This window comes from Pelecanus crispus, chromosome 1, assembly GCF_030463565.1.
Source record: "Pelecanus crispus isolate bPelCri1 chromosome 1, bPelCri1.pri, whole genome shotgun sequence".
Lineage (NCBI taxonomy): Eukaryota > Metazoa > Chordata > Aves > Pelecaniformes > Pelecanidae > Pelecanus > Pelecanus crispus.
Genome location: NC_134643.1, coordinates 53010432 through 53032018, shown reverse-complemented (window position 1 = coordinate 53032018; position 21587 = coordinate 53010432). Strand labels below are relative to the sequence as shown.

Genomic DNA, 21587 nt, shown 5'->3' with positions numbered 1-21587 from the left:
GATTCTCAGGATGTTTAGTGAGATTTTGTTGTAGTTGAGCCAGTCCAAAGTCAAGCTGCAGCTAAAAGTGGTGAGTGAGGTTCTGCCTCCACCCTTCTGTCAGCACCCACACTCTACATGCCCTGTGACCTAGTTCAAAAACCCAAATCAAAATTATCCTTCTTTTTTGCTGGGGGAGGACCTTGAGCCACCTTTTTGGTAGCACCTGAAGTGTGGCAGGCTTGCTGTCACACAAAAGTTCATCCTTACTTAGAATATGGAGCATGCCTGGATTCAATCCCCATTATATATCCAAATCAGAGATCGTAAATGCTAGGTCTCCAATATCTGTCTTATTTTGATTAGAAAAAAATTTCTCTGGTGTACTTCATTTGTATGAAATTAAAATATATAGTTACATATTTGTATGGTTTCCATGTCCAGAATGGATAGTGGTTACCGAATAATTCATTTTCTTGCAGACTTATGCAGCTCTATCAGAGATACTTGATTTAAGGGAAAAATGTCACCATGTATGACAGGTGATTCTGATTCTTTATTAAACCTAGCTGAAGCCAGTATCATTCCAAAATTTAGGCAGTGAAATCTGAAAGCCAGCTTGGTCTTTTTGTCACATAATAGACATACTCATGGGACATAAAAAAAGAAAAAGAGGTAGTTGAATATGTGGTATTAGATATTCATAAAATGTGTTTTAAAATGCATTTACATTCCTGATGAAAACACTTTCTTTCTTTAATCCACCAGCTGACTGATGTGTGACAGTATGTCAGTTGCTGAGGCCTTGCATAGAAATGCAAGGCAATTCTGCAGTCTCTCTGGAACTCAGATTAAGTAAATCCAGTTAAGTAAATCCAGCATAGGAAAGGAAGTGGTAGTGTGGCTCTTTGTTAAGATAGATGGACAAAGAAAAGAAACATTGGGGATTTACTGAAAAATTGCTTAACTTGGGAGTAATTTCAGGTTGGGGTTTGTGGTTAATTTAAATTGCAGTTAAAGGAAGAAGAGGAGACATCTTTATAACTTCATAAAATAGTTGGTTTTAATTAATTCCTCGGACAAGCTTCTTGGTTATATACAATATTGTTCTAGTTGACTGGCAATTCTCATAATTATGTAATAAAAAAATGTGTTCCACTTATGTTCAAGCATAAATTTCTGTCACTTCGCAATTTAAAAATTTCAGCAGCTCATTTGAGTTACTTTCTGTTATTGTATGTTTGTTAGCATTGGTGTTGGCATTATTTGAAACTTAGCAAAGCAGTGGTACCTTACTGGGTACTGTATTTTCATATGTGTGTATTCTAAAACAGATCGGCAACATGGTCTAGCAACTCTTACAGCATTAGTAAGCCAGGCTGGTTGTATTTTAAACTGTATTTTCTTTGAATGATGCTGCTGTAGTTATTTTGCATTATGCCAGTAATAATGGAAGTTTGAATGATAGGATGCAAGAAATAGAAGAAAATTATCCAAATGAAATAAACCAGCAGCTCAGCATTTGCCAAACTTTACAATAAAGTAATACAACAATGCAGTCACCATGCATTGCCTGATTTTAATCCTTGCTGAAGATCACACTTGGCAAGATAACATGGATGTGGCATTAAAAAAAAAGTGTGTGTGCACATATATATATATATATATAAAAAAATTTAAAAAAAAACAGGACACATTCATATTTCAAGAAGTGTTCAGGGGCATTGAAAAGAAAACCATATGTTCATCCTGTATGCCAGTATAATATTTCTGAATGGTCTCATTCAGAACGTTTCCGTTAACTTTTTTCACATTTAAAGACCAGATTTGCATGATAGCTTAGTAGGTTTCATAAGAAATTTAAGAACTGAGCTGACATTCCTTGAAAGATGAGTGAAAGATGCAGTGTTTTGTAGCCGAAATAAGAAGATAATGTAACAACAACTGGCCAAATACAATTAAAAAAGAACCACTGAGAAGTCTCTCTTTCAGCTCACTTTCCATATTTAGAAATTTTATCGGTTTGGAATTACAGATTATAGAGCAGAGTGAGGAAAGAGAGCTAGAGATAAATGATTAATAAGGCCCTCGCTGGAATGGTTGTGCCGGCAGGAGCCAACACGAGCGAACTGCCCAGGTGCTGCAGAATTTCTTCCACAGTAAGGATGGCTGGAGATCTCTCTGGCTGGCCTCCAGTCTCTGAGGATGACAATTAAGGGCAAGTCTAAGATTAGAGCGCAAAATATAACAGCATTTCCCCAGAGTACTCTACCGGTTTCTAGTTCAGAGACTTCCTGAACTAGGCAAGTCTCTGTGCAGGTGGTAACCCCGAGCAGGTATCTTGTTCAGTCTCCCCTTGAGTCCTGTAAGCTTCTGGTACCGTCCTAACATCCCGTGGTGAGGAGCTTCCACAGACTGTGCAGTGTGAAGAACTGCTTCCGTGAGCCGTACGCAGCCTGCCATGGCTGGCTTTTTCAGCGACCCTCACTCGTGCTGGAGGAGCTGGTGGATGCAGCTGATTCCTAGGTGCCCTCTTCAGCCCTCCTACGAGTCTGTGGGTTGTTATCATACCTTCTGCAGTTTTAATCTGTTTGAGAGAGGAAGATCAGAACTGCGCACGATAGTCAACATGCAGTAGATCCATACACTTGCATAGTGGCATAGTGGTTTCCTGGTGTTTTTCTACTCTCCTCTTAATTTCTATCATTCGTTTTGGCTGTGGCTGGATATTAAGCCAGGACACCATGAAGATACCTACTTTGCTACCGAAAACACCTCCCTCATGTCAGCTAAGGCTTTGTGTGGTTACTGAGTTATATTTACCAAGTACAGTGATGCTAACATAAGGAATGTTAGTGAGTTTTATATAGGGAAACATTTTTTTAAAGACAAACCAAACCTGTCATCACAGAGATAAAATTATAAGCAGCTGTTTATAGATGTATGTAGTAAATGCATTTAACTATTACAGTTTCGACTCATCTTATTCAAGACCAGGCAGTTGCACTAAATTGATAACTTAAAAACTGCAGTGTTACCCTTTAAATGTAGTGATTCAACATATTAATAATCCTGCCAAAAATGAATTCTTTACGTGAATGAAATGAAATTGTAACTTTCAAAGAACTACTTAGGAGTCTTCGGACAGAGGGAGTTAAATACTTTTTTCAAAAGCACTTTCTTGTATCTCATAAATGCACAAAAATAAAAATAAACAGTCTTGTAAATTAATTTCCAGCAAGAGTTTGCTCGATCGTTTTCAATATTTGTTCCAGCTCTTTGCTCTTATTGTCACGGCTGCAGGGAGAAGGCAGCACACAATGCAGAATTCATGTGAACGTTTCTTTAAAAGTTTCTTGCATACAGCAATGCAAACTTACCTGTATATACAAAAATACTTTTCCAGACCATAAGTCTGCATGTTATAGCATTGTAAAAAGAGAATGCCTTATGATCCTCCCTTTTTGTAAACTCATGTGTACTACGATTTTAAAAAGCACTTGTAATCAAATACTGTTAATACTTCTCTTAGTCACAAGTATACTAGTAATCTGAGAGTTTCTGTAACCTTCGTTTCATTGTCGGTAGTTATGCCTGTCCTACTACATGACCTAAATTATTGTTGCTAAATTTTGTAATGGGCTCCATAATTTAGAACAGTACTTACAACAGTGGAGGAAGGTAATAGTTGCCTATGATGGCAGAAGTTATTTCTGTATAATTGGATCTTATTATATTAACCATTTGTCCTTCATTTTTACATACATTTGCTGTTTGCTTATTAATTTTATCTGTGTTTATCCTTATAATTGAGTTGAACTTTTTCTATGTTAAGATATTTTAGGAATCTTGTTTTAAACTGTAAAATACGTGCAAATCTACCCGTGCCATGACGAAAACAAATTTCTTTAAATAATCATCTCTATTCACACTGTCCTGTTAGCAATGAACATAAAACTCAGTCTCTCCTTAGTCATTCAGTGTATTTGTAAACTCTCGCCTTTTTTATGCACTACACAGTTCATGGAGATAGATTAATTTTAGCACGAGTAGACAAAAGCCATAACATACAAGAGAAATTGTCAACTCTGTGCTCTGTGAATGCAGCTATAGCCCACGTGTGCATACACTCCAGTGTGGTTAATGATGCTGGAGTCCTCAGTGACTGTGAATGTATAGAGCTGGATACGGGTGGCCGGCGTGGCTGAGGCGATGTGCTGTCGCACTTACAAGCAGAGTTTTGCTTCCATCCATGTCGCCCTGCCCCTTTCCTTTCTTGAGATGTATCCTGGCATCTTCAGTTTCTCATTAGGATGAGAAAAGTAATGTTTACTTTGATGCAGAATTTGCATTTTTGTGTGTGAGACAACAATCTTGCCATGGCAGATGCATTTTCAGTTACCAGGCATCAGTCTGTCTCAGCACTTTGCTCAAGGTTTAAGTTACCCTCCAAAGCGTAAGGCTGTTGACACTAGTGGCAGTAGAGTGGTTTTTAGCAGTACGTTTCCTTATTAACAAAAAACCCCATACCTGAGAACTTTCTTCCTAGGTTTATTATTAGGGCTTTAAAACAAAACAAAAACCTGAGGGACTTTTGCTTTGCTTGGTGTAGCAGGGCTTGGTCAAAGAGCAGAGAGTTTTATTTCCCAGAGTTTCCCTGAAAAAAATCTCTTTGATTTGGCTCTCGTTTTTAATAAAAATTTAGTTTTAGACACAATGAAAACAAAGTAGAATTACATGCTTAATATATATTATTTATTGCTTATAGTAGTAACTTTAAAATCGTGCAAACTAGCCACTAAATCCCACCAAGCATCATAGTTGTAACTGGTGATGACTGTCTCAACAGAACAAACTATGTACTCATCAGATGTTTGGATTTTCAGCGTTAGCATTCATTTGTTCAACACTGTGTGTAAACTCAGTGTGAGGTTTTTAGTCTAGAAACTAGATCAAATTCAGACCAAAGATCAGTAAGAAAGTTGGAAAGCAGAAGGCAAATTTTAATGTATAAAAAGTAAAAGCAGTAGTTGTGCTGTATGTGAACCTGTGTTTCCTGTCACGTGGGAGTAATAATAGAATCTATTCAAAGATTGATGAGGAATTTGCTGCCTGCTGCCCTAGGATAAAACTGCTGTTGAAGGCACACAACAAGGAAGCTCATAACCACTCTTAAATTAAAAGGGATGATGCAATGTATTGGAAACAGAAATAAGGATTTGGGACAGAGATGTGCAGAGTTTTGAAGGTGAAGACACTGATCGTACTTCATGAAAATATACGTGGACATATGGTGTCTTTTTCCTCCTGTTCACCCACTTTGAAGCTGTGTTTATGAAGGATGCTAATCGAAAGATGCAGGCAGGTTTGTTCCAGTGCTGGTGTGTCCTTTCACATTCTGTTTTTTGCCTGAAGCTTTTTTTTTTGGCTTTTATTGTTTTCCTGCAGCAGCTGAGTTAAAATGATTTTTTTTTTGTTTTACTGTATTATTCATGTTTATATGTAAATATCCCTTGCACTGTTATTTTTTAAAATCACTGGCCTGTTCGTGGGCAGTTCTGTCTGTGTACTTCTGTCTCTCGGCTTCAGACCAATCATAATAATATATCCAAAAGGGTTTTGTACATGTGGGGAGGGAGGGGGTTCCCTTCAGGATCCTGTTTTCCTTAGGATATTAGGTATTTGTTGCTCTTATTTTCCTTCACCACTGAAATTCTGCTTTCCATAAAGTAAGTCCTCCTAGTTATATTGTTCTTATTACTTTATTTTGGAAGGGAAAACAAGATTTTGGGGTCCTTGCATGTGGGGAATATAAGTCAGGGTGATGAAGAAGCATCCCAGACTGTTCCCTGTCCCAGTAGGTGTGAGTAAAGCTCCGAGCAGTGGCTCCAGAAACGCCTTGGGAGGTGCCACGCTCCATCCAGCAGCACTCGTGCTGCAGTTGCTCAGTGCATGGCTGCTGCCTTTTCTGTCTTCCGAATAATACCAAACACCACATATCTGTAATGGTAATAAGAATCAAATGATGGAAAAATAAAACTACTTGAATCTAAAGTGTTCTTTGGGCACATATTTTGGTCTTTTTCCTAGTATGGGGACAGTACTTATATGTAGCTGCTGGGTGACTCTCACCTCTGGGTATGTTTTCTGTAGTGACAGTGTTTCTTCTTTAATTTCATATGGGTGACTTCAGCAGTGGGTCTGATAAGTCCAGTTTGGTGACAAGCAATGCAGGCTGGCTTCTGTTCTCCTTGTTTGGGTAAAAAAGCCTCTGTGTATTTAGAGTTAGACTGCTTCCGGCACCACGGCAATCCTTGAGTGCTAGTCCATGTGTGCAGAGTCACGTTGCTGAGAGAACACGAATGCTTAATTTCTATGCACGTTTGTATATCAGATTTTAAAATTTCTGATGTTTCATCTTTTTTAGAAAGTGCTTCTCAATAATAAGTAAAAAAAAAAAATTGCAATCCTGGTTTTGAGTCCAAGTACAATGAGCAGTTTGAGACATAGTCCAATAGAAAGCCAAAATAAGTCATTGAATACTTAATTATTCTGATATCCTTTAAGGTAATAACCTTAATTATGGAATGACAGCTTTGGTGGGTATACACAGGTATGTTTCCTTCTAAAGACTTCCAGTAGCAAGGCCTCGCTACTAGTGACCCTTAAGAATTTTGAGAGGGAGAATATTTTCAAAGGCTTGCTGTGGAATTTGCTCATTGTGAGTTGATCTAACAGCTGGTCTGTTTAAATTACAGTAGAGATGAAAAGGTGTGCAATAAGACAGATCATTAATTCTGAAGCAAAAAAAATTATACTAATATTAAAAGCTACTTTCTGGTTTTATTGACATTTTTAGACTGTATATTCAGGTCCTTTACTGATCCAGCAGCAGTGACAGAATTTAATAAAATGAAATTTGGGTAACATTTAATGCCGTGTTTTGTGTTAATTTGTTAATAAAGAAATGGCAGTAGTATGATGGTCTTACTGTTAGTATGAAAGAGAATCTTACCAGAGTGGTGATTTCCTGTCTAGTAACTGTTTTTTTTTCTTTTTCCTTTTTTTTTTTTTTTTTTTTTTTTTTTTTCCTTCTGGCATGTTCCTGACACTCCTACTTGCTTGTGGGAATGAATATTTTGATCCTTGTGAATTGTAGAGCCTATTGTGAAGAATGGCAGGCCTCCAACGTCTCACAGCATGCACTCATTTCTCCACCAATACACAGGATCTTTCAAGAAGCCCCCTTTACGGAGACCACATAGCGTCATAGGGGGCAGCCTCGGCTCTTTCATGGCAATGCCCAGAAATGGGAGCAGATTAGGTAATTTACTACATTGTTTGTTTAAGTTCATTTTTCTGTGAAGAATAATGTCTGTATTGATTCTTAGCAAGAGATACGGTTATTCTAATGCTTTAATAAATCTCTGCGAATGTAGTAGTCTTTTTTCTAGGGTTGTTAGGGAAACTTGTTTTAAGGTACTGAACGTCTCTCGATGTTTAGGAAGAAAGCAATTACAACAACACACAGAGGTCACCCATGAATTTTTGACATGTCGCAAAGTTACAAAAGTTACAAAATATTCTTTCTTAATACTTTGCAGGAAACCTATGTGTCCATCTCAGTTAAACATTGGTGAGAACTACAATAAATTGAACATGATAAAAATAGAGGATAATCATCCTATATGTGGAATTTAAAAAGAACTGCTGTATTACTTAGACTTTTCGTTGTTATAAGAAAAAAAAAATTGCTTTTTTCAGTGGTAAATTAAGGCCACTCAGCTAACTATCTTTTTGTTGTGGTCATGAGCTATATTTGTGGTTCTGTGGGGCAAATAAGTTTTATGAAATTTTTTTCTTCTCCTTCAAGTAATTTCTCATGTTGCGGCCTCCAGTCATCATTAATGTTTTACCCTGCTTTTATGTTATTTTAAATTATGCTTAATTAATTGATACTAGAAAATGAGAGCAAGTCACAGTTTAATTAGAATTTTATTAATTTTTCAATCTTCCGCCCTCCTTCAGAAGTGTGTGATAAACTGATCTCCTTCAGCATTAAGCTATGAGTCTTCAAGATAGTAGTCAAACCACTTATATCCTCCTCTGCTCTAGTATCACTCACCATGTTCAAAACCTTGCCTTTTTATTGTTTGTGCTACCATTCAAACTGAAAAAAGAATTCTGTCCTCTTGAATGGACTTTAGCAGCTGTTATCACAGAAGAAAACAGGTTTTAGTGTACACATTTTGAGTACTGTATAAATTCCTGATTTCATTCAAGTCCTATACACTTTTTTTTTTTTTTTTTTTGCCTAGCCAAGCTTTGCTTAAGTTGCCAAGAATCTACCAGGAAGACAAAGTTTAAAAAAAAAATAATAATTGTGCACTTAAAGAAATCTCTGGTTAGGAATATTTAGTCTTTTATGGATTATTTGTCAAATCAGATGTATATAAACTGTGTACAGGGACAGCAGAGATGTATAGTTCTGTACTCTTGTTCTTGTGTGCTGCCTTTAAAAACATTCTATAGCATTTTTAAATGTATATTTACCAATAACTTAGTCCTCTTCAAAATTTCACTATGAACTTCAAATCAGCTTTGCAAAAGGAAAATTCATAATCAGTTTTTGGTTTTTTTAAATGATTTTCCAGTTTTGTCAAAGCAAGAAAGACACTAATATGTAAGTATTGCAGAAAAATGCCATTAGTTTTATTTTTCTCAGGTGATCAAGTTTTATAGGAGATCAAGTGTTTAAATAGAACTCACGGTTTTAATCTGTTACTCTTAGGAAGTGTTATAATAACATGTTTTAAATAGCTACAGATTCCTCTAGAATTTTTAATTTCCTTGAAGTAGTATGGAATAGATTTACTGAGTGTACACGCATATATGTTAAACACCTCTTTTTGTTTTGGATGCAGTGAAGCCATTAATGATGCCTTTTTCTTAAACTCCTCATTTGATGAAAATTTAAGCTACTTGTACGTGTTATCTAGTGGTAGGTAACACAAGTACAAGCATATACAAGCATAATTACTAATGCTCTTTCTGCTCCTTCTTCATGTCTTTCCTCCTTTCTTCCTGCCATATGAGAATGGTTATTACTCAGTAGGATAGTGAGGTTTTCTCCGTTGGGATAATGACATCGGAAACGAAACAGTCAAATATTCCACACTACATGAGACTTTTTTTTTTTCCCTTTGCTTTCTTCATTCATCATCTTTTCTTTCTACTTTTTCCCCTATTCCAGTGGTGGAAAAATGCTATCAGAGAGATACCCTTGAAATATCACAAAATAAGGGCAGTTAAAGGATGGTTATTTGGTTAAAAAACAGATTAAAACAAGACCTGCCACAGGTGCATCTTCAGACTGCTTGCTTTTGAATGAGATTATCAATATAAAGATTGGTTGAGAAGCCCAGGAAGGTTTTGGAGTTTTGTTTGTTTTCTGAGTACTGAACATGGGTTCCTGCTGTTGTGGTAATGTGTAAAATCACAAAATATTTTAAAAATTATTTCTACTTCGAAACATCTCTGTTAGCTTTAGGTTTTGTAAAATGTTTTGTAAAGACAAAAATTCTAAACTGATCTCTAAAAAAAGTACCTGTGTTTAAAATTTTGTAGTCATTTTTAATTTAGTATTCAGTTATCATGATGATTTTAAATAATGTAGATGACTCTCAGGCCAAACTGTCAATCAGCTATGCCACTGATGCGGATGAATGTCTAGCTGAGCTTTTTTTAGTTCATGTATAGCTATGCAGCTTCTAAAGCCTTGCACCTCCAGACACATTCAACCACTGCAGTCCATGATGGAGCCAGAGCTAATAAACCCTTTTTGGACCTTGCCTGGCCTAATACAGAGCCAACTTAGTTGTCCTTGTTCCATCTTTATGTTACTGGGAACACTGGAGAGGCGCTTGGAATACGCAAAGCCAGCATGGAGCTGAGGCTAACCCTCCTGGTGAACTGCAGTAGCAGGCAGGGGAGACTTGATCCCTGCTTTTGCCAGTTGTGTTGATAGAGTCATGGAGATGCTTCGTTTCTTTGTCACAAATATTGGTGCTGAAAGGAATGATGTTTCCATACAGCTTTCATAGATTGGTAATGTTAAGAGCAAAGGCAATTTCTCACTGTTGCCTTCCTCAGTTTGAATTGTTGTTAGTGAAAATAATCATAAAATTTAGCCGCTTCATGGAAAAGTAAGCTTTGGAAAAATGCACCTTGGAAGGAATCCAATATGCAAGTCACGTGATCATTGTTGTAATAACTTGAAATAAGATGGAAAGATCATGCAGTCTGACTCACTGCTGACTAATTAGTGGATATGATTTTGGCTCACTTGGAGGAGTTCTCATTTGCTGCATTGTAGGTTCCCTGTATGAATTTGTTCTGTGGTGCATTCCCCACAGCTGAAATGAGGACAGCCTTTTTTTTCAAATGTACCTCCATAGTTTTCCTGTTACATTGTAGTCATCTACAGCTTTTCATTACATGGCCATATGGATATATAATTAGATATGTAGAGTACATTAAAATAAACATCTGTGTAGAGAACAGGTTGGGTATTCAGTGAAAGCAGTTCAATAAATTATTGAACCATTAAAACCTCTGAAGACCATGCAAGCTGGCTTTGGTGCAGGTGAACTTGCCTGTAGAAAAGCTTAGTGAAATTAAGGAAGTATTTGCATGATTTTCATCATTGCTTAATCAAGTATTATCATTATGCACCTGTGTAAAATGATGAAAATGACTAGGTTAATGCCTTATTTCTGGGTTTATACTATTAAAATAATGAACATAAGGCTCTACTAATGCCTTTTTAATTGAATAAAATGAAAGGACACATTTATGTTAGATGATAATGCAGTCAAGATATTTTTTAAAAGCTTAAAAGTGTCCCTATTTAGAATATAATTAAAATATCTGCAATACCTTATAGATAGGAGCTGTTGGGTATTTAGCCCATCAGAAATTCAGGCATGTGCTTAATGATAGATTTTTGGATGTTATAGCCAGTATCCTGCTTAAAAACTTTTGGTTATGGGTATGTAGCTTATCCAGACTTACCAGAATTAATCACATCACAGCAGTATTCAAAATAGACTGACCATCATCTTACTTTAGTCTGAAATACTACATTTTTAAACTTGAGTGGTACAGACCCACTTTGTCTTCTCATTCCTGATTTATAAAGAGCAGAATCTCCTTGCAGCTCCATTATCTGCCCCAAATGTATGGGTTTGTGTTACTAGGTCTTGAAATATTCCTTAATTGTGTATTACTGCATAGGTGGTCTTTTTAGTAGAAGAATTATCTTTGTCAACTAGGATGCTCTTTGTAGTTCTGAGTGTTGCATTTTGAAGTGTCATTTTTTCAGTCACTTCATAATACATACGCTTTTGTGAATTGAAAATTATATATTTTAAGATACAAAGTATGACAGTATCAATCAAATGATTACTTTAATAAGTGTCAGTCTTTTTTTAAAAGAAATTATGTAATTGCTCCATGGCTTAGAATACAATACTTCTTTAATTTCGTCAGTCTTATTTTGCGAGGTTGCCCAGATAACTGTCTCTTGTCTAGCTTCTCTAAAGAAAACAGACTTTGAGGCCCAATCAATGGGCTTGTACTAACATGAGGGTAAATAGATTGGGCAACAACTGTCAGTAGCTGTTGCACTTAATTTTACAAACAGAATCTTGAGAGCTGTAATTGCTAAAATGGATTACATGACCTCTCAGAAAAGTGTTTTAAAAGAGAATCTTTATTAAAGAACTGATAGAGTGAGTGTGCTGTTTACCAGATAGAACAATGCTGGCATAACAGCTTTGCTCTAAATATTGTTTTCAATAATGCTTTTATATTACTAAAAATAATTTTCTACAGTTTGTTAGAGATTTTTAAAAAGACAGCTATTGAGTCACTACAGAGAGTGAGAGAGATTTCTTAGAGACTTGGCAAAAAGGAGTGACGTTTTGTCTGCTTAGCTTAAGGTTAAGGCTGATCTTTAGGGACCACTTTCTGAAAATCTTTTCCTCTGATTGAAACTAGCATGCCTTTAGAAGCACTGATGAGTATTTACCTTGTTTGAAACCAGAAGGTTGCTTCTCATTCTGCAAGGAGTGCAGCTTATTTTTTTTCTCATGCAGTCCAAATCTGAGCATGACTTGCAGGGAAAATTCTGATGCAATGTGGAGTTTTAATCTAAATCCAGTTTAGATCTGCATTGCTACTGGAAAATTTGCTTTGTGCATGATATGCATGCTTAGTTTTTGTGTTTAATTACAGTATTTTGAATTAAAATATGTGCTGTCATTGCCTTAATTAATCTTGTTCTATCCATTCTGTTTTCTGTAAAAGGAAATTCTTTGTACTAAGGAAGAATTTGATCCTTTGAAGTCTGCATGATTCTTTTGAGGCAAACTAGACAAACATTTTGGAAGATGTGTTGATACCCAAATATTGGCCTAAAGGCCTTTTTTGTAGAAAATCCGGCTTTCTTGCTTGTTGATAGTGATAAAACTTGTATATTCTCTTTTGGGTTTTTATTGCTTTAACGTTGTGCAAATGCTAAATATTTTCAAGTCTGTTGGTGGTAAGGCTGAATTGAGTTCTGTGAGTTTTGCTAACATTAGCATTTTTTAGGGGTGGAGTTCTGAGATTTTTACTTGTTCCTTGGGTTCTCTTTTACGCTGTACAAGGTCATACTTAATACTGAGAATCAGGAGAGGGCAGGGAAATTGGTGTCTCTTGAAACACCTCCTTTATATGTATAAGTGTTTAATCTCTATAGTAATTTGGCGTTCAAATATTTCAGAGGTGATGATGGAGCATTACTCATAGAGAAATGCTTGTATGACCAATTTCCCATTGTGTGACCTTTTGCAAGTCATTTGGCTCTTTATGCTATTAATGACACCACCTTGATCTTCTCTTCATTCATTACGGTGTTTGTCTTCCGAAGCCTGGAAGATCCTGTGGTGCTTAGAAGTAACGTATATGTATATACGTAATATACATAAACTGTGCTGTGTGGATGAATCTACAGGATTGTGTTAAAAGTACCAGTTTCAGTTGACATGAAGATCCTGCAGCATCGCATAACTCAGGCAGTCTGTTACCTAAATTGCTCCATAAGGTTACAAATTTAGCTTAATTGCTCCTAAATACCAGGTCTTCTGCTGAATCCACTTGCATGTTGTAGGCCTCTGTTTAGATGGTCAGAATATGTCCCCTTCCTCCACACATGCACACCAGTGTTTTTTATATCTGAAGTTTCCATATTTGGCATTTCTGAAAATAATGCCTATACCTTTCAGGTTTTTTAAGCTTTCTGAAGATGCATTTAGGTGGCTAACATCAGGTAGTCTGATTTGAAAATCTTAAATGTTCTCACTAATGTTTTATATCCAAGAAGGGGCAAAAAGAGATAGTGAGGGAATTCGGGAACTGAAGCCATGAGGGGAAGGTGGCTTATAGGAATTAAAATTGGCCTTGGACTGTCTGTCTTTTGTTGTGGAAGATTGAGTCCTGCTGCAAACCAAATAAGAAAAATAATGCTAAAGTTGTGTAGAAGTCCTGTAAAGTAATCCTGTTCATTTTGTGATTCCTGAGCCATAAAAAGTATATCAAGACTACCATGACAATGATGAGTCTTTGACTCTGCCATAAAACCCAGTGCACACTAATGATACAGTTGTTTTCCATCTGTACGAGAGATGTTTGATGGAATACTGGTTAACTGTTTTCAATTTTTTGGATTATTTTTAAGATATTGTTCATGAAAATCTGAAAATGGGGTCAGATGGTGAAAGTGACCAAGCTTCTGGAACATCATCTGATGAAGTTCAGTCTCCCACAGGTGTTTGTCTCAGAAACCGGATACACAGACGAATCTCAATGGAGGTAATTTACTTTTCATGTAACGATCGTTTAAATTGACAAGAGAGTTGGGGGTTGCTTTAATTGTTCATTACAACTGGTTGATTTCTCAATTAACTGTAGCCGTTCTGACATACATTCCATGCAGAGAGCATTATTTTAATATTACTTAAATTTCTGTCGCCATTTGTCACACAGAAATCAAGATGGTTATCTTGCATTCCTAATGAGCTGTAAATTTTGAAGATTAAATATGTTTTGAAACTTGGATTTTGGGGAAGAATTTGCTAAGTGTAGCATTCGAATATGTAGCATTAGAATATCTTTCCATCACATTCTGTGCAATTCACTGAGTGTATTCAAGAAGATACAGTGTTTAGCCATTTTTTACTTAAGACTGTTTTCTAATCTTTGTAAAACTAATGCTACAGCAGCCATGGTCCTAACTGCTTCAGCCTTTCCCTCTCTTCCTGTTTTTTAATGAACGGAACTTTACAGGATGGTAAACAAAAGGAGGAAAAGTACCTTATGAATAACTGTGCACATAATTTCCTTTATTTATGAGTCTCATTATGAATACTGGCCACCCTTGTGCTTGCTTTGTTGTCATTTCCCTTGGCGAAGAAAAGCAGAACACTTCCCTGTTTCTTGAGTGTATAAAAGTTACAATTATAGTGATACCTTTGTTACAGAAGCATGTAAAATTTTGTAGTTGCTGCTTTATAGCATACTTAGCAATATGCGTAGTTTGTAAGATTTTAAATCTTCAGTCAAAGCCTGATACTGAATACAGGATTGAGGAAGTGGATCTGGATAAGTTACAGTAGGGTGTACATGCCAAAAATTTTTTATTTGTGAGGCGTTCCGTTATGCTTGGAATTCCAAGACTGCAAGCATGTAATGCTGGTATGATTCCAAGAATTTGTGAATTAGCTGTATTAATTATTTATATCATTTCTGGCACCTAGGGGGTTTTGTCTTCAAATTCCTAAATTTGTATGTTAATCTCAGGTTTGATCTAAAGACTGTTAAAGTTGGACCACTTACTTGGGAGAACTGAAGTGGGTCTATTGATTTATCCAGGATGCTTAAACTAAGGAAACAAAAAAAGCCAAAAAATTAGTGTGAAAACTTGCACATCAGAATGTATGTTGGAGAAACTAAAAATCAGGGAAATTATTTAAGAGGGTTATTTACTTTTTGCTCATTGTCTGTTTCCTCTGCATTTTGAAATAAACATTTAGAACAGGAAAGAAATAAGGAAATTAATGATACATAACGAAATTAACAAACTGAAAAGGAAATGTGTCAAGTCTTCAAGAGAGGGCTAAGAACCATTAAAGGATTCTCTTTTCGATTAGGATTCAAGAAACTCTAAAAGAAATTACAGAAGGATGCAGGAATAGTCATTAAAGTTCAGGAAATTCCTGTGTAATTTTTCAGAAGGTGTCAAAGCATCTTTTCATTGGCCTCTTTAGTTGTGAAACAGTTCTAATATTACTCTTTAAGAGGCTTTGGGAAGCTGTTACTTCAGTTTTGTTTATCCAGTGCTAATTTTCTCATTTTTCTCCAAGTTCCAAGTGCTTGTTTCTGATTGTTGAAATTAACACTATTTCTTCATCGACTAGCTCAGTCAATGAGAGTACTAATTTTTTGGCAGCTATTCATTTATATTCTGTGAGAATTGTAACATTTCCCCCAGATCACTTCAGTATTGATATGGTGACTTTTCCAATAAGGTTTCAAGCTAATGCCTAAAATAGTCTTACTTCTGAATTTTAAGAATGGTGTCATTGATAGATATTTTGGGTTGACTTAAGTTTACTTCTTAAAAGTGCTTTGTAGCATAGTAGGTGGGGTTTTTACCTGTTTGTGCATTGCAGAGAAAAAACACTGTAACAATCTATGTAGCTTTGGTAAAATTCCTTTCTAATCATAATCTTTTCAATCGACTTTCTCGTTTCCTAAGTGAAAAGGCCTTAAGTGATTACATCATCTGCCTGTCTTTCTGTCCTCCTATTTTTCCCCGTGGGTCATTTTCTGTCAGTTTTGACAGATGGATAGAAATCTCAGATGGTAATTTTCTATTAATTTCTGTGAAAAAAGCTCTGCATCGGGAGAGATTGCTAATGCATCCACTGCTAGGAAAGATGCAGCCTTTATCGAACACCACAGTATCCCCACACGAGTTGAGTCTCAAAACATACGTCCATAGAAAAACAGGGTTTACTGGTTTTGGTGTTTGTGGAATGGGATTTTTTTTGCTTCCTCGGCCTTTGAGGGAACGAAATAAAGGTTTCCTCTTGTACCAAATCTTGACTGCATGCCTTGGGTGATTTGTGCCATGGAGCTGGCTGGTTCAATAGCAGTAATTTGATTATATAAAGAGAAAGAAACAATCTTTGTTGTGAAGTAAGTTTCTGTTATTTCAGTCTTATTTTGCTGGTTTGTGGGGATCTGTCATCTCTAGACATCACTGGGTAGCCTGAGGCCCTATTCCCTTTATAGTCATTTAGAATAAGTTACAGCAGTATGCTGTACTTGCAGGTTGGAGTAAATTACTATGTGTGTGATAGCATGTTTTTGCTGTAGTCTGATGAAGTCATTAGTCACACTTGAAATCCATTGTAGAATGTATTTGGTTAAATATACAAAGTTGGATAAACTCAATAAACCAGTATTCCTCGTTCATCTGCATTAAGATGAATTTGCCTGTCACACTATGACTATATCCTTTTTTGTGTTTAGTTTGGCCAATGTTCACTGCATCTGTAATATTTTTGTCCATAATTTCTTGCTTATATATGTTTGTTTCACTCTACTGAATTGACAGAAGTCCTGATTTGTTTTGAAGGTAACTAATCAGGTAAAGCTGAAACCCTGGAACAGTCTTTTTTACTTCGAAGAACTTTGTGTGTATAATGAAATTTTTCATGCTCAGCTTGAACTTCCTCTAGAATTCTGAAATTTAGCAGCCCATCAAAAAAACCCAGCCAATTTTTTTTTTAAAATGCTTGCTAAAAACATGCATACTGTAATCAAAGTGCTCATTACCAATACTGAGTATTAGTATTCCTGGGATGTTTTGTGCATTAGAATACACATTTTGATCCTTACTGTCAATCCCCACTGCCGTGAATCATAAATAAAGCTGCTTTCTCTGTAATCATTAAATAATTCAGAGCTACAAATAAAATGTAACATTGTTGAAGAGTGAACAGATTCTCTTGTCCAGAGTATATGGAAGATTTTGTTGGGAAAGAAAACTTGATCTTTCTAAAATTTTCATATAGAGCTATCCTGGAAGATAGAAAAGTGCAAAATAGACAATGGAGATGCAACTAGAAAATTTGTTTGTTGTAGCAGAATCTCCATAGCAATAGACAGCTGAAATTTCGTAACCTTAAGTTGACCTGGTTTAGATAGGAAATCACCATACTGCAATGTAACCTAAATATGAAGCATTTTAGATTTGAAGTGGTGTTTCTGCAATGAGAAGGAATCTTGCTCCGCAGTGAAAAATCTGCTGGGGTGAAAACTTTGCATCCACAGTAGCAGCTATGGAGATACTAGCTGTCAGTCTGTCATCTCCCCCAAATGACAAAATTTAGGCCAGCATGACTGCTACAGACAGGGAGATGATACACATTTGCTTCTGAATTTGTCAACACTGCAGCTATGGGACTAGACTTTTTTTTTAAATGATTGTTCATTGTTATCGTGTGCTTAGAAAACAAAGAGAACATACCAGAATCTCATTGTGTTGCCTAGGTAAAGTTTATTTTGCCTGTAATCCACAGGCTACTAATGGTCCATGAAGCAGTTGCTTTTTTTTTCTTTTCCTTCCCCTCATTCACGAACCGCACTGACAGTAGGTGCGAACCTCTATTGTGTGAGGAATTTGGCTTCCAACAGCTGTTAGGTTTTAATTAAAATCTCTACTAATCTAATGCTAATATTAATGATTACTTAGTAAATCAGTAAAATGGTTTATCAAAACAAATGTATGGAATCAGCCTAAGAATGAGTACTTGTGTGTCTGTATTTTAAGTGTTGGTGCTTTCATCATGTAAAGAGATACTCTCCAGATCATGGAGTTACAGCTTAAAGCAATTATGCTTTGATTTGCTGGAAAAGAAGACATGGGCAGTAATGCATTAATATAAATTCATGTTTCAAGCCGTAAGTGTTCACTGGGGGCCCTGTGCCGGTGCACGGGATAGTGAATGCTTCATTAAGAGCTGTGGTGGATAAAAAATAGGGAGATACTGTCTGTGCAAATTGAAACATCTGTTTCCCTTTCCCAGAAGTCCAAGGTCTGTAAGCTGTCTTTGCATGTGAACTGGCAGAGGGCCATAACCCCACTGTTCACCAGCCTGTTTCCCAGATATTTTATCCTGAGAAACAGTTCTTACCCGTCCAACTGTCTCATTAGTGACAGGAGCGTGTTCCAGATCGGGCTGCTCCTACCACACTGCTATAGGGTGTAATTCTCCCCTGGGAGGATTAGCTACAGGGTTAGTGCTTTTAGCTGAACAGAGAAATACAAAGGTTACGAAGTGATCCTGTAGTCATGTGTGCGTTGTACTGGTCACCTTCCGAAAGAAAGAACGTAGATGAGAAATGAGGTTTTGTGAGCTCCACCCTTTACCAGGGGTGTCACTGCTTCAGGGTGTGACTGCTTCAGGGGTCTTGACACAGCTCCAGTAGCTCGATCTGCTGCTGGTCCAGCTGGACAAACGTACCTTCTCCAGAGAAAAACCCAGAAAATTAATTGATGTTTCAACTGATGTAGTGCTAAGATTTGCTGTTTGTAGGCTTCAAATTAGAATGTGGTTTGTAGGTTGCCGTTCCCATGTGCAAATAGGGCACTCGTGGCTCCATCAAATTGTTTAAATTCTTTAACAGCAGAATGGATGGCAGTACTGATCCAGCCTTTCGGTCAGAGGCAGTACAGTATTTTCTCCTGTCATTAGTTTTGGAGGCAGGAAGCACTGTATCAAAGACAGCCTGAACTTTCAGCCCTACATCTCTTGCCGCTCAAGAGCTCCCTTGGATCCCCAGCAGGCATTACTACACAGTGCCTTCTCTGAGCAAAGGTTCTTCCATTGCCCTTCCTTCTGTGCTTAGCAGCCGTATGTATAACTCTTTCTGCCTTATTTACTGGATGTTGTGTAATTTTCTTCTCTGCACGCATAGCTTTTCTTCTGATCGTCTCTTCTGTGAATCTAAGCATGTGGTCACCTACCAGAAGGTTTTGGTACTAGACAGAAAAAAATTGAAGCTGAATACAATTGAGACTTTTTGATTTTCAGTGGTTGCTGTATTATCTCCATTCAAGTCATGCTTGGCAGCTGTCTGAACCTTTTGCAAGGTTACACTAGAAAATATGGTATTATTTTTGTAGACTCTTGCTTTCGAGTTCATCTGAAGCTTGATGTTTTTGAAATCCCTATTCTAAAGACACAGGTGTGTGTTCTAAATTCCTAGTATGGTTTTCACAAAACTGATGCACCTCCTTTTGATCTGTTTGATTAGCAGACTTTCTTCTACGGAAGAAAACTGACACTGCAACAAGAAAAATAGTTTCAGCTTGGATAACAGGCAGACTTCTTTAACCTGCCTTTTACTAGATTTTCTAGGGGTAACTGTTATCAGCAATTGATGCTTTTTTGCCCCTTCTGTTAGGAACCTTTGTAATCCTGATGCTAAAGTTCTTGCATTTCACTTGCTAATGCTGCTTCCCTTAGAAAAGTTACTGCACTAGGTAGTACCCTTTCTATAAGGATGGAATATCTGTGTATTGGGTTTGCATGGCAAGGTTTTGGTAGCGGGGGGGCTTCAGGGGCGGTTTCTGTGAGAAGCTGCTAGAAGCTTCCCCTATGTCTGATAGAGCCAATGCCAGCCAGCTCCAAGACAAGCCCGCCACTGGCCAAGGCCAAGGCCAAGCCCATCAGCGATGGTGGTAGTGCCTCTGTGATAACATATTTAAGAAGGAGGAAAAAACCCTGCGCAACTGCAGCCGGAGAGGAGTGAGAATACGTGAGAGGAACAACTCTGCAGACACCAATGTCAGTGAAGAAGGAGGATGAGGAGGCGCTCCAGGCGCCAGAGCCAGAGATTCCCCTGCAGCCCATGGTGAAGACCATGGTGAGGCAGGCTGTGCCCCTGCAGCCCATGGATGTTAACGTGGAGCAGATATCCACCTGCAGCCCGTGGAGGACCCCACACCAGAGTAGGTGGATGCCCAAAGGAGGCTGTGACCCCATGGGAAGCCGGCGCCGGAGCAGGTTTGCTGGCGGGACTTGTGACCCCGCAGGGGACCCACGCTGGAGCAGTCTGCTCCTGAAGCACTGCACCCCATGGAAGGGACCCACGCTGGAGCAATTCGTGAAGAACTGTAGCCTGCGGGAAGGACCTACATTGGAGAAGTTTGTGGAGGATCCTGCGCTGGAGCAGGGGAGGAGTGTGAGGAGTCCTCCCCTGAGGAGCAAGGAGCAGCAGAAACGATGTGTGATGAACTGACTGCAGTTCCCATTCCCTGTCCCCCTGCACCCCTCAGGGGGAGGAGGTAGAGAAAATCAGGAGTGAAGTTGAGCCAGGGAAGAAGGGAGGGGTGGGGGGAAGGTGTTTTAAGATTTAGTTTTTAATTTATTGCCAGTCAAATCAGAGTAGGATAATGAGAAATAAACTGATTACCCCAAGTCGAGTCTGTTTTGCCCGTGACAGTAATTGTTAAGTAGTCTCTCCCTGTTCTTATCTCGACCCATGAGCTTTTTCATTATATTTTCTCTCCCCTGTCCAGTTGAGGAGGAGGAGTGAAAGAGCAACTTTGGTGGGCACCTGGTGTCCAGCCAGGGTCAGAGCACCACAATCTGCTCTTTTGGTCTTGGTTTTCCTTTTACGTTCCATTTAAGAGTAGTCTGCTATCATATTGGACGTGTTCAGCCATCTACAAAACACATCTCTAGTAATTACTGGAATGCAGCAGATGAGAAGTCAGTACTTGGATGCAGTTTCACACCCTGCACTTCAGTTTCACTGTCCTGTCCAGGAAGGTCAGATTTCCAGTTTCTGTGTTCAAGGAGTTGGTTTATTTTGAATTAGCCAGTTTCTTCATGGGACTTTTCCTCTGGTAGTTGCAGCTTTGTGTTGATGTGAGTATTTCGTGTTAGGAATTAATATTACAGAGAGCTGTTCTAAGGGCCCAGGCTTGCATTTTTGCAGTGGTATGTTCTGTTTCTCATAGTATTTTTTCCAGTTCCCTTCCCCTCCTCATTCTTCTTGTAAGCTGATCAACTTACATTACCTTTTCCTTTTGGGCAGTTTCTCCTACTACTCTGTTACAAAGACTGATGACAACATACAGAAATCTACGTTTAAAAATCAGGAAGGTGTAGTAGTAAATGAGGCAGAGCTTTTTTTACTAGCAACTGTTACTGCCCAGCACCTACCACTGAGTCAAACCCCATCAAATCCCAGATTTCAGCAGATGTTATGCTGAGGCTAATGCCACATGTGATATCCTATTAGGTGATGGTAAAATAGCATGCTGCAAGGATGCTATAGATTCCTTTTGATGAATGTATATGCTGGTGTTTTGCTTCAAGACCTCAAGAGTCTACAGGGCTGTAACCAAACAAAATTCTCTATAAATACATTCTCTGACTTGGGGTTGGGTTTTTTTCTATTTGCTTTTGCCTCTAGCAGTCTTGTTG

General features: G+C 37.7%; 1 protein-coding gene across 2 annotated transcripts in view; it reads left to right on the top strand.

Moving 5' to 3' along the window:
- Positions 1 to 21587, top strand: part of CDK17 (cyclin dependent kinase 17) — a 93957-nt gene that overhangs the window by 46043 nt on the left and 26327 nt on the right. For both annotated transcript variants that reach the window (XM_075708033.1, XM_075708024.1), the window contains 2 exons: positions 7139 to 7303; positions 13760 to 13893. In XM_075708033.1, the coding sequence (XP_075564148.1) occupies positions 7139 to 7303; positions 13760 to 13893 (299 nt within the window). The remainder of the gene's footprint in view (positions 1 to 7138; positions 7304 to 13759; positions 13894 to 21587) is intronic.